This window comes from Sinocyclocheilus anshuiensis, unplaced genomic scaffold (assembly GCF_001515605.1).
Source record: "Sinocyclocheilus anshuiensis isolate Anshui unplaced genomic scaffold, SAMN03320099.WGS_v1.1 scaffold1403, whole genome shotgun sequence".
Taxonomy (NCBI): Eukaryota; Metazoa; Chordata; class Actinopteri; order Cypriniformes; family Cyprinidae; genus Sinocyclocheilus; species Sinocyclocheilus anshuiensis.
Genome location: NW_015538003.1, coordinates 123,213 through 141,600, shown reverse-complemented (window position 1 = coordinate 141,600; position 18,388 = coordinate 123,213). Strand labels below are relative to the sequence as shown.

The window sequence follows — 18,388 nt, the reverse complement described above, 5'->3', positions numbered from 1 at the left end:
GATTTTAGCAAATGGCTGCAATATAACAAAGAGTGAAAAATTTAAGGGGGTCTGAATACTTTCCGTACCCACTGTAAGTCATTATAATCAGTAATTATGTCCCCACTGGATGCAACAAATGCCTCGTTTGTAATGGGTTTTCATGTTTTTTGTTTCGTCGCTCCGGCCGGGACACGGCATCAACAGTATGTAACATTTCTGTCACACACTTGAGGTATTCGGCCAATCACAACGCACTGGATAGCTGGCCAATCAGAGCACACCTAGCTTTTTCAGACCGATGAGCTTTGTAAAAATCGACGCATTTCAAAAAGGCGGGGCATAGAGGAGAAATAATAATGTACAGTATGTGGAAAATAATGTGTTTTTTTTACTTTAAACCGCATAAACATTTTATTACACCAAATACACAAAATAATGTTCTTTTTAGCAGCATCATATGACCCCTTTAAGAACCAATATGTACATTTTTGAACAGGATAGTTTGTGTAAATAAAGTTATTATTTTGACTTGTGAAATGTAATGGCTTTATCAGGAAAGAATAAAGTTAAATATCTTACAGATTCTGCAAAATGTATGTGAACCTATAGAAAAAAAAACATGTAAATGTAACACAGCTGTAAGTGATTACCGTATGATGCATGTAACAGTGGGGTCTTCAAAAGGACACTTGTGATGATCCATTACAAGAGTGTGTTTGTGGGTTACAGTCATAGGGTATGGCAAATCGTTTTAGAGTTCATCCTGAATAAACCACCCTTTGATTTTCTGAGGCTGGTCCCACCGGCTTAAAAGTGCACTGAGGTCAAAGTAATTCTCTATGGTCTGTAACCTCTTAGCCAGTCCGAAGGGAATAAGTGAGAGTGAGAGAGACAAAGATAATTGATGACACTGCTGAAAATATTGAAATATATGCAGATTTACTGTCTACTACAGGCAGTATACATACAAACACGCATATATACATACATGTAAGAGCATGACATTGGAGAAAGTGTAAAGTGAGTGAGCCTAGTGTTTTTCCTGCCAAGGGTTAATTGTGTCATAAATCCAGCCTGAGGCCAGGCATGACTGGTATTCACACCTCCGACTGCAACACAGACTCCCACAGCAGCGTAGCTAATCTACATAGGACACTATTAATACTGCCATCTGCAGTCACCAGCTTGACACATTGTAAGTGCTTCTGCAGGTAAACCAGCTAGCGGTTTGAACAAAACAGAGCGGCTATCATTAGGAATATATCATTCATAAATTATCCACATCTGTGGTATAGTTTTTACCTGTTGCAGTTACAATAAGGAACTGACCGCATGAACAGTGTAAAACAAAAATTAAATAAAATGCACACTTTTGAAAGAATCCCTCTTGAGGATCCAAACAGAATAGCAAAAATGACTGTTTTCAGACAAGTTTCCTGAACTGTCAGCTATTCCCTGCTAAAATAAACCAGTTTAAGCTGGTTTTCTGGTCTCCCAGCTTGGTCAGGCTGGTCTGTTCACTGGCTTAAGAGGGGTTTTAAGCACTTTTTAAACAATTCCTAGTTAAGCGCCAGCTTGATCAGTCTGGAAGACCAGCTTTAAGATGAGTTCAAGTTATTTTCAGTAGGACAGTTTCAGAAAAAAAGATAGTTTAGCCAAAAAATACAGATGGCTTAGTGTGTCTGCATATCAAGCTACTAATAAATTAACCTAAATAAAACACACAGCTCAGATTTAAACATTGTGTTATCATGAGAGTTAAGTTATTAATATGTGACCCTGGACCACAAGTAGCACGGGTATATTTGTAGCAATAGCCAACAATAAATTGTATGGGTCAAAATTATCGATTTTTCTTTTATGCCAAAAATCATTAGGATATTAAGTAAAGATCATGTTCCATGAAGATATTTTGTAAATTTCCTACTGTAAATATATCAAAACTCTGTTTTTGATTAGTTATAAGCATTGCTAAGAACTTAATTTGGACAACTTTAAAGGAGATTTACTCAATATTTAGATTTTTTTTGCACCCTCAGATTCCAGATTTTCAAATAGTTATATCTCGGCCGAATATTGTCCTATCCTAACAAACCATACATCAATGGAAAGCTTTCAGATGAAGTATAAATCTCAATTTCAAAAAATTTAAACTTATGACTGATTTTGTGGTCCAGGGTCGCATATTGTTTTTGCAAACTCATATCGAACTACCTAATAAAGCAACTCTTTGTAATGTTTGAATGACATGGTTTGAATTTTAGAATATTTCTTGTGTTATCTTTTTCATAATTTTTTTTCTAGGGTAAATCAACATTATGCCACACATGCTGATGACTGAACCTGAAACCTTTTTTAAAACCTAGTTAAGCAGTGAAATGAAGTATCCCTACACATCTAACCCAATTACAGCGACACATTACTATACGCTCCCATATGGCTGATGAGCTGTACATATTAAGTTTAGTGTGACTTCGGTACGAGGGTCACTCCCTTTAGTGTATGTAATGGAGATTGTGTACACACAGTGTGAAGGGGCATCAAGCTTCAGCCGTCAGTCTTGTTTCAGGCCGGGTGAGGGAGGAGGGCAGTTCCCAGGCCCCCATGTGTACGTTGGGGGGCAATAACTCACAAGCTCCCTCAGAACTTCCTCTTTCGTCCCTGGTTTTTACGACCTCTGTAGACTGGAGTACAGCTGCTCAGGCTCTGCGGTGCGAATCGAGGGAGCGTGAGAGAGGAGAAACAGGAGAGACAGGACAGCAGGAGAGCTGATGGAGAAAGGTGAAATCACAGTGTCAATTTGAACAGCGAGAAGGAGAAAGAGGAAGCCTGATATTGAGATTCATGGCATACTGTGATAAATACTGCAACCAGAACTACAACATGGCTACAAAACAAGCCACTGTGTGTGAGAACGATACTATATTGACGCTGCATGATTTATGCTGGTTAAAGTGTCACTATAACAAATGAGAATGACTTGACAAACAGTTCTCATGCAAATAAAGAATTAGAATTAGATGCAATCTATCAACCATAATCAATTCAGTCAAATAAATTGGGCCACACAAAGCTTTTCCACCAAACAATAACATAATCTTAACTAAATTTGAAAAGAAATCCAACAAAACAGCATTTTCAGAAGAAACACTCGCCACTGTCATGCTGGGGAAAGTTGCAAGAGACTTGGACTCTCCTTTAAAGCAAATCAAAGAAATCATTAGAAAATATAATAAAACTGAAAACTGAATTCATTCAACTTTGTTCATTTTATTCAAAAACTTTTGAACTTTTTTTTTTGTAAATGCTGAGATTAGCATTAACTAAGATTAATGAATGCTGTATAAATATTGTTCATTGTTAGTTAATGTTAACGAATGTAGCTAAACGTTAACAAATTAAACCGTTATTGTAAAGTGTTACCAAAAAACCCTCAAACCTTCAATGGTAGTGTGTCTGTGTGTACATGTCTAATATCTTTATGTATTAGAAATACATATTAAAATAACTAGTAGTAACTATGGTATTTTGGCAGAAAGCGCTTGTACATTTTTTCCTTGTACCAAGGACAGTATTAAGTGCATTCTTTTCACACAATTGTTTAGTATTTCCTTATAAAAACACTAAATTAATACAGAATGACTGAATATATTTGTTTTCTCTCTGTGTTAGGTTCTTTCTTTCTTTTTTTTATTTCTTCCAGCTGCCAGTTTTCTCCAAAACAATTCCAATACTTGTTCACACACATCATTAACTTTCCCTGCAAACCGTTCAGAGACAATGTGTGTGCATATTCAGTTTATGGTGTGTTTAGTACATGTGCAGTATCCCCGACCCCTGATCACACCAAGTATTTTAATCCAATCGGCTTCGTTTTCACATGACTGTCACGCACCCCTGCCACCATGGCAACAGAAAAGAGAGCGACAGGAAGAAGGAAAAGAGAGCAAGAGATAGGAGTGGCAAAATGTTCCCTCGCACTCCTCCGGCCTTATAACAAATGATTTGTTCTGAATCTGCCCTTTCTGAACACCACCTTGTAAATGAGCACTTGGCTCTTATTCTGCCCTGTCTGTATCACTAGAGCAAGAGTGTGCAAACACTTCCCCTCTCACACAGCTTCCCACAGTGTCAGATAAGGGTCTTCTGCGAAAGTGAACATGAGATAGAAAAACAGATCGCCTACCCCTTTTTCTCAGATCACAGTGGCACAGCTTTTATCTCAAAGGGAGAATGATTTAACTAGGTTTATTACTTTTTTAATCAATCTCTAACTTGAGTATGTCTATGTCTCTAGGTGTAAATGATTTTGACTATTAAAACAGAGCCTAATAACGTGATATTTTCTGTTTAACAACGTGTGTGGGAGGATATAGATAACACTGATGGTTACAGCAGGGTCACGAACTACAAATCAGCTCCATCATCTCGTGCCTGTGATACATATCGAGAGTTTTTATGAAGAACATTGCTAAACATGCATAACTGAATGTTCTGCGAACTCCCAAGGCCAGCTGCTGCTAAAAACGCATCCACAAATCTAATGTGCACGTTTCTTATCGGTTCATTCGTGTCTACAAAGAAAACAAATCCAGCATAGTTCAAGGCCTAGCAGTGTTTATCAGCAGGTCAGCCTCAGCAAACTCCCACTTCCCCCTCTGCAAAGAAAACCTGAGGAGTTAAGAGTTGAGTCTGAGCATTGTGGTTGGTGATGCACGCTACCGTGACAGCTTCTCTTTTCGGCTGTGCCCACTTCCTGCACACACGCAGACATAACGGGCTACGAACGTCAGCGTTTCGTTGTCTCTGAAAAAAAAAATTGTTGGCACCTTTTCTTGCATCTAGTCGCAAAAATCAGCTCTATTTGTCGGTTTCCGTCTTGTTGAAAACAATAACGGAAGACTATACGCGCCCCGGACCGACAACAGAAAGGTTTGGAGATGTTTTGTAACTCAGGGTTTTTAAACTGCAGTTGGGCGCACTCTGGTGGTTGCGCACGGGAAAAAACAGCAGAGGAGCACGTTAAAATTGTATTCATCAGAAACGTTTTGCACATAAAAAGCTGTTAGTATTCTAAAAACGTTTAAAATAATGTACACTCACATGAGATCCAGTCATTCGCGAGTCGCAAAACGCCTTTTTCGAAACACGGAAAGTCTCGAGAAGCGTTTTTTAGCGTTTAAAAACAGACTGAAACAGCAAGGAAACACGAGGCAGCTATTACACATCTAGCATATTAAAACAATAAAAAATAAAATAAAAACCACCCATTAAATGAAAAAACGCCGAGTCCTAAAATGCTTGGGCGGGTCACCAACATCATGTGATAGGCCTACTATATACAATTTAGAATAGCTATTCCTTTAAGTAGCCTACCATATTACTGGAAACTTTCAAATGGAATAAACTGCGAATGCAATTTTTTCCAACGTCGATGGTAGGCTATCCAAAAACGATTACATCTTGTCGGTGATTTAGGCTATGTCAGAAGAATCTAGCAAACATGACCTAAAAAATACTGAGTGAGCATACTATATGACATTTAAGTAACCTTTCGTTAAGGATGTCATGTTAGAAATTCCTATCCGAGTTTATCAGGTCATGCTTTTCAACTAATATTCTAGTTAACTAGAAAACACATTCATGTGAAATTACATAAAAAGCCCGACCTGCTTTTTGGCAATGAAAAACCAAAAAGCCACAGGCAATTGGAAGCATCTCTTTACGCTATGACTGACAGTGACCTTGTAGTGAGACATCTACCAGATTAAATGCCAAAGATGAAAAAACACGTACACATGTTAGTGTGAACTGTAAAGAGAGAAAGAAAGAAAAGCAAAATAAAAACTCAGTTTTGTCTGTAGGTTTGGTGAGCTGAACAAACTCTCTTCTGATAAGCATTTTAGCCTCATCCATGTTGGTAGCCTACATGGGCGTCTGGTTGGTTACTGTGGGTTTAATTCTTCAATGCATGTCAAACACTAATGAAGGTAAACACTGAAAGAGAAAGCTGTTGGAAGCCAGGTCATGTATCATATCTGCAACTGTGCAAAAGGCAGGACCACAGATAACGATGTATGTTTTTCTATCGCGGTAAAGTTGGTTTTATATTGGACATTCGTCAGACATTCGATCTTTTCATCAGCATTAATTTATATGTAATCGCATAATAGTCATGGATCATGCTATATCTCGTTCAGATCACATTTAAAAGCATAATATCCAAATTAATAATAATATTATTCGATGATGTAATTGTTCGAATCCCAGTTTAGGCTCACAACGATCCCCGCTTGGGCACGTCAAGTTAGGGAGTGTCTCAAAAGTGCAAAATCCACAAAAAAATCTGGTTAAATATGTGCATTATTTCATACAAAATATTAAAAACGTGATCCTTTTTCATGTGTAGTTTATGTTAGCAAATAGATGAGGTATAGATTAAGACAGTTTTTAACTTTTATATGATTAATATCTCTGTTATAAATATGTAAGTAAACTGAATGTCTTAATGAAATAAATCTATTTAACTTTGTGGTTGTTTTATCTAAAGAGCTCAAATCACCTACAATGTTTTTATACATAAATGCAGCATATAATACACAACTTAGATTTTAAAAATATATATATTTTGTGCATTTGTTATGAATTTTTGACATTTTCAAATCTATTAAACTTCCTGCTCATGTGACCCGTTGATGTCACACCAATTGTAATATGTTCACACACATCTGCCACACATCATACATGACTTGGATTTTGGAAATATGTTTTTGTGCATTTTTATTGCTTTTTCCAAATATACAAATCAATAGAACTTCCTGATCATGTGACCTGATGACATCATAACTGGTCTACTTTGTTCACCTGCATTTCCTGTCCATCATACACGAGTCGGATTGCGAAAATAACAATTGGTCTAATTTTAATGAATTTTTCCATCATACAAATCTATTAAACTTTCTGGTCATGTGACCCGATGACGTCATTCCAGTTGTAAGATCTTCACTCAATCCTGACACGCATCATACATGACTTGGATTTTGGAAACATGATTTTATGTATTTTTGGTACATTTTTGAAATATTAAAATATTTCAATATTCCAACCGTCTTTAAGAAGCTTTCTCAAGTCAAGAGCCCCTCTTCCCTCCGCACATCCCACACCTCACAGCCACCACAAGCCGGACAACTTTCTAATTCAAAGTCAGCTCTGACCAACCGGATGCTACATTTGAATACCTGAAACAGTGTTGCCGTGGCAAAGGTCTAAATAATGAGAAAAAAGGGGAATAGGAAAAATCTCATATCTTCTAAATGCATTTGTCTGATGTAGATTCAATTTAGATTGTATGTCATTTTGAGGCTGAGCCAGGGGCGGCGCCAGAGAATTTTGAACGTGCTACATCATTGACAGGGGGAGCTGGGCAATTCAGGGCTCCAGACTCATTCTTCCCACTGGTCGCTCTTTTGCAACTAACTTTCTCAGTTGGTCACAGCACTTTTTTTTGTTTTTTTTGCTACAACATGGGATTAATCGATGCATGCTAATGAACTTTTATCATAGTTTATTATATGGACACGAAAGTGGTTAACATTCAACCCATTCATTTTCATCAGTAGCATTATTTGTGATTTTAATTTTGTGAACGGAGTTCCTCTCTTGCTGTGTTATAGGCCGGGCTTCGGATGCTTTCACTTTCGATTTCGCGATCTTGTCAAGTTTTACAATAAAAGATAGGCCTACTTGTCTGTTTTGCTTACATATATACACCTTTCACTTTTTAAGACTAAAACAAAAGATGGATTCATTGTTATTTTTAATTAAAAAGCACAACAACAATAAAACAGTAAGATACAATGACAAACTAGCTTACAAAACCTTTATTAACAAAAACTAAACTTGCTGCCGGTGACAGTGCTTGCATGTTTCCCTAGAAATCTTTGCATGTTTGACTAGAAAAATCTTTATTCGGGGACAGACCTACTTAGCACAAGGAAGCTCTCCATTTTTAAAATTAAATGCTATAATGACATTACGAAAAGTGCAACAGCTGCAAATCACGTCGTTATTGCATTGCACGAGTTATGCATGCATAAGGAGTCAAATGTTTTTGTTTGTTTGTTTGTTTCTTTCTTTTTTTATTATCATCTTAATTATTAAATACAATAGGCTACAGCATGTATATAATTGATTCCAGGAAGAAGAAAAAAATCTGTGGGGGTGCTATGCATGGGGCCGCCCATGGGCTGAGCAAATGTAAAATGGATGTAGTAGGCTATTCTGTAGTTCAATAACATTTTTCTTGAATATTTTGTAGCTTGAGGAGAATTCGCAGCACTTATTATTCACATTTAGATTTTACACCATTTATTTCTATATAAAACACACACAAAAAAACTATAACAAATAAATAAAATGTTAATTAATGCGCTATGTGGTTGAAACAAATAAAATGTAATGCCATAGTATAACCACTAGATGGATGTAAAGCCCTACATTTAAACAGGGTTTCGCAAGTAAAATAAAATCAAATTATAATGATTATAATTCTAAACCATGAAAAATAACTATTATTAGTGCTTTAATTTTTTTACACTTTACACTTTGGTAGTGTGATATGATATCCCATATATGATTACACTGTAATCCCATATATGCCTACAAACGGGCGAATTGGCCATCTGGCAATTCTGTCACATCGTATCTACACTGGGCGCAACAAAGCATTGCAAATCATTTGAACGTTGTGTCAGTACGTCATAAATAGAATGAGTCAGCAGTTTACTGTCGGGGATTTGTTGCGCCGCGCTGCATCCAGTGTAGACAGCATCACTGATTATAATGGATTCTATTGTATTTTGTTGTGTCACGTCACGTCACGTCACGCCGCGCCGCTCGCGTCCGGTGTAGACACGATGTAAGTTAATGTCGCTTTCTGAAGCTGCGTTTGTATTTTCATGCCACATTATTTGAAATTAGCGCGGGCCAAACATTTTTCTCTCACGGGCCGGATGTGACTCGCGGGCCGCCTATTGAGGAACCCTGTCCTATACTTTGTTCATTAACTAGGATGTTGCTGGAATCAGTACAGCCAGAGACCCCTGGTCTTCCAATACCAGTGCTGTGAGGAAGGATGCTACGGTAGGCCTAGCAGAGACAGGGAGGAGTGTGGTAGAGGTAGGAAAAACCCAACAGACAGACAGTGACAACAAAGAACAACATACTGTAGAGAATGACAGTAACAGCAGACAAATGGCATAAACAGACAGCACACAGACTCTACAACATCCTCAGATTCTTTTTCTTTTGTTTTTACTGTATGTGTAAATTTGTTATAAACGTGTGCTCTTTAAAAAGTAGTAAGCACTGTTTGCCAGATACATACATTAAATGTTTAAATATCTGTTACATATATGGTACTGCTTATATTATTTCACCATCTGTACACAAATGTAAGTAGTGAATGCGTGTGTCCATGGGTGGGGCTGTGTCGGTGTGGTAATGTGCCAGGGCTGAATTTTTGTCCCAGTCCGCCCCTGCCTACAAAACATTTGAACAGTAAATGTAGATTCGATTAGTCTAAATTCTAAGATTCTAAAGCACAGCAGTTAACGAAAGAAAGAAAGAAAGAAAGAAAGAAAAAAAAAACACTCACCTGCCACACTGACACCTGGTCTGCGTCCCAAATGGCGTAGTGATGACCTTCCAAGGGAAGAACATCATGGCATCCACGTTGATTGAACCGAATGTTTCTAAAGTGTGTTCTGAGTGACCCCCTTCTTTTGAGCCATTCACTATCCAAGACTGTCCTTGTGAAGAGGACATCCTTCGGAGTGGTTAGGGCATAAAAACAATGATCACTTCTGAATATTGTTTTTTCTGTTGTGTCTAAGATGCTCAGGAAAAAATATAAAATCCAGCAATAAGATATTATTTATAAAAATTGTTCAGAATAATATTTTGGCGTTCAACACTCACCTAATGCAATGTTTCACCGTTTCAACGAATGTTTAAAATATTTAAAAGTATAAAATGGTTACAATAATTAATCATAGGTCTCTTGAAAACAACTTTTTTTTTTAACTCAAGGCAGTTCTGCACGTGTCTGTGTAGTTGTTACAAAACAGCCAGCGGATCATATGGAAGGGGATGAGGATTCAACTGCATTAATTTTGAACATCCATCTTGAAATAACTTATCATCTAACAAACTAATCTTATCGTCTGTTTTTTCAGCGTAGTTAAAGAAGTTACTGCACTTTTCCCTCCATTTGAGTATATTAGATCATCCACGCCAGATCCTGTCACAATCCGTTTTGTCTGGTAACAGGACACCTAGTCAGCAAAATGGTCTAATACCTCAAACCCGTTAACAGCAAGTCTTTTCTGGTACCCAAAACCATATTAACAGTCTTCTATCAGCCAAGAAGTTGACTGAGTAAAGCCAGACAAGAAGCAGAAGGTGAAGTAATGATAATAAAAAGGAGCAGGGTTTATTGAATAGTCTTAGTTGAGTATGTTTCAATGACCAGAACAAATCCAATAAGCGTTATTATACCACAAGCAATACCAATAGAAAATTACTGCCTCACAATATTGTCCCATAAACCTTAAATTTCCATAAACATTTCCTCTTATCTTATTCTTGAAGACAAACATCCCTTGAAACCACACATCATAAGACTAAATAACAAAAATAATATAAACTATAATGATACAATATAAATGACTAATCAATTAATAAATCAATGAAATGAGTATATAAATGGCTATAATGATTATTATAAAGGATTATATTATTAAATAGAATAATAAAATGATTAAATGATAAATGATTATAAATGAATGAATTAATGAATATAAAAGAAAGAAAGTAAAACACAATACAAATGTTTTGTTGCTCTTTTGAAGCAAAACACACACGGTTTTCATTTGAGGATCCTCAGATCCTTTAAGTATCTCTTGGCGGAGTGGCTGCAGCATTATCTTTACACCAAGACTGCAAAACTGTGAATATAAGATTCAAAGTTAGAAATGCACAGCACAGTGAATATAAATTGTGAGAACTTCTGCTACTCAGCACATATTAATATACTTTTATTTAAAGACTAATTCTTGTAAATTTATCTCAAATTTAATGGGTGGGTGTGGGGTGCTTACACTTTTAGTACTTTTTAAGGTAGATTTTAAGGACAAAGTGAGAATTTAAATGTGGAAACTATTCCATACTAAATGCTATTATAAAGTCAAACAAATGAGGACATCATGTCCTAAACTGTCATGGTGGTCCTCAGTTTACTGGTGTGTATTCACAAACACACACACACACAGTAACTAACTAAATAGAACGTGGAACCAAAACATCATGTATGTGCAAAACATACGCACTGCCAAATTCAAATGCATGAAACCTATTTCACATACACACACAAAAAAAATAAAAAATACAAACAATTCACATGCAAAAAAAAATCTATTCACAAAAAGCTATTCTTGTCTGCAAAATAAAAGGCCATTTATAAAATACGTTTCACAAAAGCAAAACAATTCACAGATGTACAACTGTACAATTTTGTATTGAATGTTTACAAATTCTGAGTTTATTATTGAATCTGAATTTGTAAATCATTGTGTGTGAATTGTTTTGAGCACGTAAATTAGATTTCATGCATGTGAATTTGGCCACGCATGTGTGCATCATAACTTTTGCATAAATTCTGTTTGAGACCAATTTGCTTCCATATCATGCACCTGATTACAGTGTGTGTGAGTGAGTGTGTAAGTACCTGGCATACAGGAGCAGGTGAAATCTATCTGGTCCAGGCAGGTTGGTTTCATTCTGGCAGGGGTCGGAATCACATTTATTGATGTCTCACAGCGTGGACCGGTGTAACCCGGAGCACAGCTACAAGTAAAAGAGCCCGCTGTGTTCTTACACAAGCCACCGTGCTCACATGGGTTTGGCCCTGATGTGCCGAAAAAGTTTCAGGCAAAATATGAAATGCATAAAACACTGTAATGTGTGTGTAGGGAAAGATGTATAGAAATACAGAGACATAAACACAGACACACAAACTGGTCTAGACATCTACCGTTATTGAGACAAGGCGAGCTGGCACACTCATTAATGTCAATCTCACAGTGCAATCCCTCAAAGCCTATGGTTGAAAACACACACATACACAGTCAATAGATGAATATGAGGACATGGAGCCAAAACCATGTCATCACGCACCTGATTACAGTGTGTGTGTGAGTGTGTGTGTAAGTACCTGGCATACAGATGCAGGTGTAATCTCCTATCTGGTCCAAGCAGGTGGCGTCATTCTGGCAGGGGTTGGAGCCACATTCGTTAATGTCCTGCTCACAGCGTGGACCGGTGTAACCTGGAGCACAGTTACAGGTGAACGAGCCCTCTGTGTTCTTACAAGAACCACCGTGCTCACACGGGTTTGGCCCTGAGGTGTCAAAAAAGAGGGTTAGAAAGTTTTAGGCAAGATATGAAATGCATAAAAAAACACTGTAATGTGTGTGCAGGGAAAGATGAATATAAATACAGAGACACACTGAGAAACACAGACAGACAAAAGTCCTGCAAACTGTCTCACCGATGACACACTCGTCGATATCCTCGGCACACGTGCTGCCCTTGTATCCTGAGGGGCAGATACAGATGAACTTGCCATTGACGGGGTTTGTGTCACATTGAGCTCCCATCTTGCACGGGTTACGGGTGCAGGCATCATCAATGTGACACAGCAAACCTTGAAAACAGAAAAAATCACTACTGTTACTACAACTGATCTGAGAGGGTTTTATAGTGTACTACTGTAGAGAACAATCAAATTATAATGAAAAACAATTAACAAACTGAATAAAACAATACAATTATAAATCTTAACAGATTTATGTGATTTATATTTCAAATTAGTATAAAATACTTCATAGAGATGCATTATTTATTTGTAAAACTTTTAATTGTTGTGTATGTTGTGGGGATTTTGTTTAAGAGCCATATGTGCTCATAAATGAAGTGATCAAGTGTCTTAAGAGTAATTTTTAGGTCATGTGGTTGTTTTTACTGACCAGTCTTGCTGGGAGGGCAGCTGCAAACGAAGGAAGCCACGCGGTCGATGCAAGTGGAGCCGGGGGTGCAGGGCTCAGCTGCACAGTCATCAATGTTTTCAGAGCAGTCAGGGCCGCTCCAGCCGTTCACACATACACAGTTGTAGCCGTTACGCGTGTTACTGCACGTGCCTCCGTTCTGACAGGTGTTGGGCTGCAGTCTGCATTCATCCACATCATCGGTGCAAAACTGACCTGCAAACAAAAGGGTCACAATTTCAAAAGGACAATTTAAAGGAGGTTTGACAGAAGGTTTCTAGCACTGAGAAGTCTACATTGAAAGGAATTGCAAAAAAAGCCATTCAGCTTGTCAAATTTTGCATTGAATCAGTGAATACACATAAATCAGTTTGACTGAATCATTAAAAATAACTATTTTTTGTGAATCAAGGGCTGCATGATTTAACCCAAAAATCAAATAGTGATTATTTTGATATTTAATTTTAATTCAAAATATTATTTTTATTTTGTTAAAACATAAATATTTAACATAGCAAAAAATAAATATACTACTATTGCAAAAATACAATTGTACTCTAAAATAAAATAATCCAGCATTTAATAATAATACGGTAGTTTACATGCAATACTAATATTCTGAGATGTCTTCATTTCTTTGCTTTCAAACATTAAACAGAGCTTTGAAATGATTTATCTGAATCATTAAAAATAACAAGTTCCAAAAATTATTTGTTATTGAATTAGTATCTGTGAGTCATCTCAACTAGCGGAAAAGAGAACAAGAGGAAGCAAACACACACACACACACACACATAGTATATAAAGCCGTTTTCATACCAGTCCATTCAGGTGGGCACTGGCAGTTGTAAGTGTTCACTCCATCCATGCATGTGGCTCCATTCTGACAGCGGTGATTCGGACAATCATCAATGTTCACCTCACAGTTTATTCCATATAAACCTGATTGCAAGAAAAATGAAGCTTACTCTTATATTTGGTTCGAGTTATAGAAGCAAACATGGTAACACTTTAGATTAGGGAACAGTAACACTATTCAACATTAACTAGTTGAATATTGGCTGTTTATTAGTACTTATAAAGCACATATTAATGCCTTATTCTGACCATATTCTAAACCTCTTTATCATATCCAGTATCTAAATATAACTGCATTTATCTGATAAAAATACAGTAAAAACAGTCATTTGTGAAAGTCTGTGAATTTTAAAAAACTTGAATTTTCAGCAGCCATTACTCCAGTCTTCAGTGTTATTGTATTTTATTAAAGCAGGCCTAAGCGATGATGCACATTATGGTGAAATCACCACCACTTCTTATTATGCTAGCAGTAGCTATTAGTTGATTAATTGACTTGTTTTCAACTTAGTAATAACATAGTTGAGGTCTCAATAATTAGTTAGCATTCACACATTGTCTAATTAAGTGTATCATAAAAAATGTACTGTTGTGCAGTTGAATGAATATGGCTGTGATTTGCAAAATATGCCTTAATTTCAGTTAAGCATGCAAAAATACAATTTTGATAATGAACACTTAAACGTATTGCATTAGCTGTCAAGAATTACTACTATGATTAACTTTATGTCATCAACATCATGATAAACATAATAATAAACAAGCGGATGAGTCGTCAGGACTGGATTGTGATATTGCAGTGTCAGGTAGAACATTTGTGATAAACTTGTCACAGAGGTAAGCAAGAGAAGTGAATCCTACAAAAGACTGGACAACACATTTGAACAAATGCACTCATCTGCCACATTCCTTCAAAAGAAATACAGTTGTGACTTATCCGAAAATTTTGTTGATGAATTGGGACAGTTTAAGGAATACATTAAGAATGTGTATGTTAAATCAGCAAGTGAGTGTTGTTTGTACAATTCTCCATGCCACACAGCCAGGTCAAACAAGGTGTGGATGAAGAACCACCAGATGATCAAGACCAATCTCCAGACCTGAACCCCATTGAAAACCTCTGGAATGTGATCAAGAGGAAGATGGAGTGTCACAAGCCATCAAACAAAGCTGAGCTGCTTGAATTTTTTGTGCCAGGAGTGGCATACAAGGGGCTTTCGCACCACATAGTTCTGGGAACTTAGTTCTGGGAACCAGCCAGAACCAAGTTCCTGGTGGTTCCTTGAGAACCAATTTCTCCCTTGGGCCATTTTGCTGGTTACATTCGCACTGGCAGCGTGAACACCGAAGTGGCTGACAGCGACGTCTTTATTCACATAAACGTCAACAACCGGTGAATGGAAGGCACCGTGATCAGAGGAGCTATTTTTGTGTTGTGGGTTTCGTGATAACGGAGATGGAATGTAAACGCACAGTTTACGCGACTGAAAGAGCATGGAAATCTGACTAAATCTCCTGTGACAACTTGCAGTGTTACATATCATTGAGGCTGAGAAAAGAACACAATGCTGCAGACAGCAGATAAATGCTGTATCGCTGTTTTCCATGTTCTTGAAGTAAATATGTTTACATGGCTTTTTAAAAATGCCGGTAGCCGGTGTTTCGTATGTGTTTGGCCAATCAGCGTACACTTCAGGCCCAAAACTAACCCAATCGCATTTCGAGGGGGGGGGTCCTCTGGTAAAAATTGCGTTCGGGGGGAGGGGGGTGGTGGTAAATACATGTTTTTTTGGTGGGGATCCCCTGGTAAAATTCACATTTTAGGGGCTAAATATCACGTTATTGGGGTCGCTTCAACCCGCGGACATGAAAAATTACCCGCAGCAACAGTGTTAAAGGGTCCACGGGTCCAATTCCACTGGAAAACCACAGACTTGGCAACACTGGTACACTTACATCACTGGTACGGTGCTTTCGCACCGGAGGAACTAGAACTATTGGCGGAAGTTCCCGCTTTTTGGCATGTTCACACCGCAGGAATTAGGAACGTATTTAGTTGTAGGAACTCCATTTGGGGGAACTAATTTAGCTCCTCCTTCAGAGTAGGGTTATCTATAACAGAACAATGTTAGGCCATTCAAATTGAAATAGCACACACAAAATAATAGGGAAACATCCAAATGAATTATGTGAACACAATCATGTTGAAGAAACAAAAACTTGTGTAGGCCTAGGCCTATTTCTTGAATGTAGGAAATACGAACAAGAAATAGGAAAAATTATAGAAGGAAAAGGTTTTAATAAAACGGTCAAGTGAAATAAATAAAGTCTTCTTTGATTTTATTAGAGAGACGGGACTGATAAATAGAATATAAAACTCTGTTCCACACTCCGGAGCAGAAGGTTGCAGTAATGCACCTATTTACGTTGGTTGCCAGCATAGTTGCCAAGTCCGCGTATTATATGCGACTTTGGGCTTCTTTTTTTGTAAAGTTGCATGAAAAAATCCCAGGTCACGGGTTGCGGTTTTTTGGGCTTATTTTAAAAAATATGGTTGCTTGTTAGGGAAATCTGACGAGCAACTTCGTTTCTTTATTTATTCTCCAATGCATTGAATGACACTCTGTCTGCTCGCAGTTAATAGCCAACCAGTGAGTGCAATAATATAAGCGCTGCAGCGTAATTTGCCAAAATGTTCGAGAAGGGTGTTCCCGCACAACCGGAGGCTGCAGTTTCAGGACCGCAGTTCTAGGACCGCCGTTCTAGGACCCTATGCTTTTGTAACAGCGCCACCTACCGAATTGGATGTCCATCTTTAGTGATCCAATTCGGTAGGTGGCGCTGTTACAAAAGCATAGGGTCCTAGAACTGCGGTCCTAGAACTGCGGTCCTGAAACTGCAGCCTCCGGTTGTGCAGGAACATACTGTTGAAATGTTCCGCCCCCTCCTCCCCCTTTGAAGCTCTTGTGTTTTTCTCCTTTTCCATCTCTCCAATCCTATTCTGCACATAGGTGATTGGAGATGAGTTTCGTTCCCATTTTTGTTGCGGTTTGCTGATTTTTGTAAAATAGCTTCTGTTTTTGCTTCAAAAAGAAGGCGCGTGACGCTGTAATCCAAGCGATGACAGAAGTAGACGTAGAGGAGTGGGATGACTTTTTTGGCCTATTTTTTTACTTTTACAATGTTTTTGTAACGTATTAATTATCACGGGCTGCAAAAAAAAAAAACAAGTAGTCCTATACTAATACTACGAGTAAATATGGTTCGAATAGCTTCTATTTTAGTAGACTATAAATATGTGGCTATGTTACAGCTCCCCTTTGAAGCTCTTGTGTCATAGTTCATAGCTCATAAGTGACTATGCCTTTATTCTTTCTATTTAAAACATATTTGAACTATTTCCCCACCATTGATGAGATATCTTGTCAATTAAGAGACAACGCTTCCCCGACGAGTTAGAACACTCATTGTAATGAGGTTCTTTAGTAGGGAAGGAAGAAGTCGGAGTCAGCGTGACTGAGGCTCGGGTAATTTATTAAGCGTCCCGTAGGAACAGCGAATACAAGTAGGCGCCCTGGCGCTGCAAAACAAACAAAACTTATATAGCACTTCTGCGGTTCTCTATGCCCAGGCCACAGTCTCTCCCCCACGAGTCCTCAGTCTGTCTCCCTCTCTCTGTTCCCCCTGAGGCCTTTTACGGTCTCTCCAGGCCAATCACTGAAACGAGAAGCAGGTGAATGTCATTTTGCACTTGACCTACTTACTCACCGCTCGTCTCCGACCGCTCTCTCCCGCTGCAGACTCCGCTAAACCAACGCCCCCCTCGCCACAAGTGCCTTTAGACCCTACTCTGAAGTAGGCAATAGTATGTTCCTGCACAACCGGAGGCTGCAGTTTGGTAGATGTGACTATGTTACAGCTCCCCTTTAAAAGCTCTTGTGTTCTTCTCCTTTTCCATCTCTCTAATCCTATTCTGCTCACAGGTGATTGGAGATGTGTATTGTTCCCACTTTGATTTTTGTAAAATAACTTCTGCTTTTACTTTTTAGATAAAAGAGTAGTTTCAGTTTAATATGTTGCAGGCTCATTTATTTGTAATAAATAATTGATAATAAATAATATTGATGATAATAAATCATAAAAAAAATTGGGCTTGTTTTTGAAGCAGCGGTTGCTTATTTGTCCTCAGTCCGTCTCTTTCTCCCTCTCTGTTTCCCCTGCGGCATTTTACGGTCTCTCCAGGCCAATCACTGAAATGAGAAGCAGGTGAATGTCATTTTGCACTTGACCTACTTACTCACCGCTCGTCTCCGACCTCTCTGTACCGCTGCAGACTCCGCTAAACCACACCCCCCTCGCCACATTTATATTTAGCTTGTTCTATATTTCTATTTACACTAATTGTGAAATGTGAAATGTGAAATCATTGTGAAATATGTGTTGTC

The 18,388-nt window shown here is 38.0% G+C and overlaps 2 protein-coding genes across 2 annotated transcripts in view; both read right to left on the bottom strand.

Annotated features, from left to right (window-relative positions):
- The window catches only part of LOC107676634 (neurogenic locus notch homolog protein 2-like), a 95,093-nt gene that overhangs the window by 70,698 nt on the left and 6,007 nt on the right, over positions 1-18,388 (bottom strand).
- LOC107676643 (neurogenic locus notch homolog protein 3) overlaps positions 10,839-18,388 on the bottom strand; it is an 18,203-nt gene continuing 10,653 nt past the window's right edge. The window contains exons 2-6 of the mRNA XM_016471234.1: positions 13,905-14,027; positions 13,068-13,301; positions 12,590-12,745; positions 11,768-11,947; positions 10,839-10,988 (exon numbers count right to left, since the gene is read on the bottom strand). Of these exons, the coding sequence (XP_016326720.1) occupies positions 10,933-10,988; positions 11,768-11,947; positions 12,590-12,745; positions 13,068-13,301; positions 13,905-14,027 (749 nt within the window). The 3' untranslated portion in view covers positions 10,839-10,932. The remainder of the gene's footprint in view (positions 10,989-11,767; positions 11,948-12,589; positions 12,746-13,067; positions 13,302-13,904; positions 14,028-18,388) is intronic.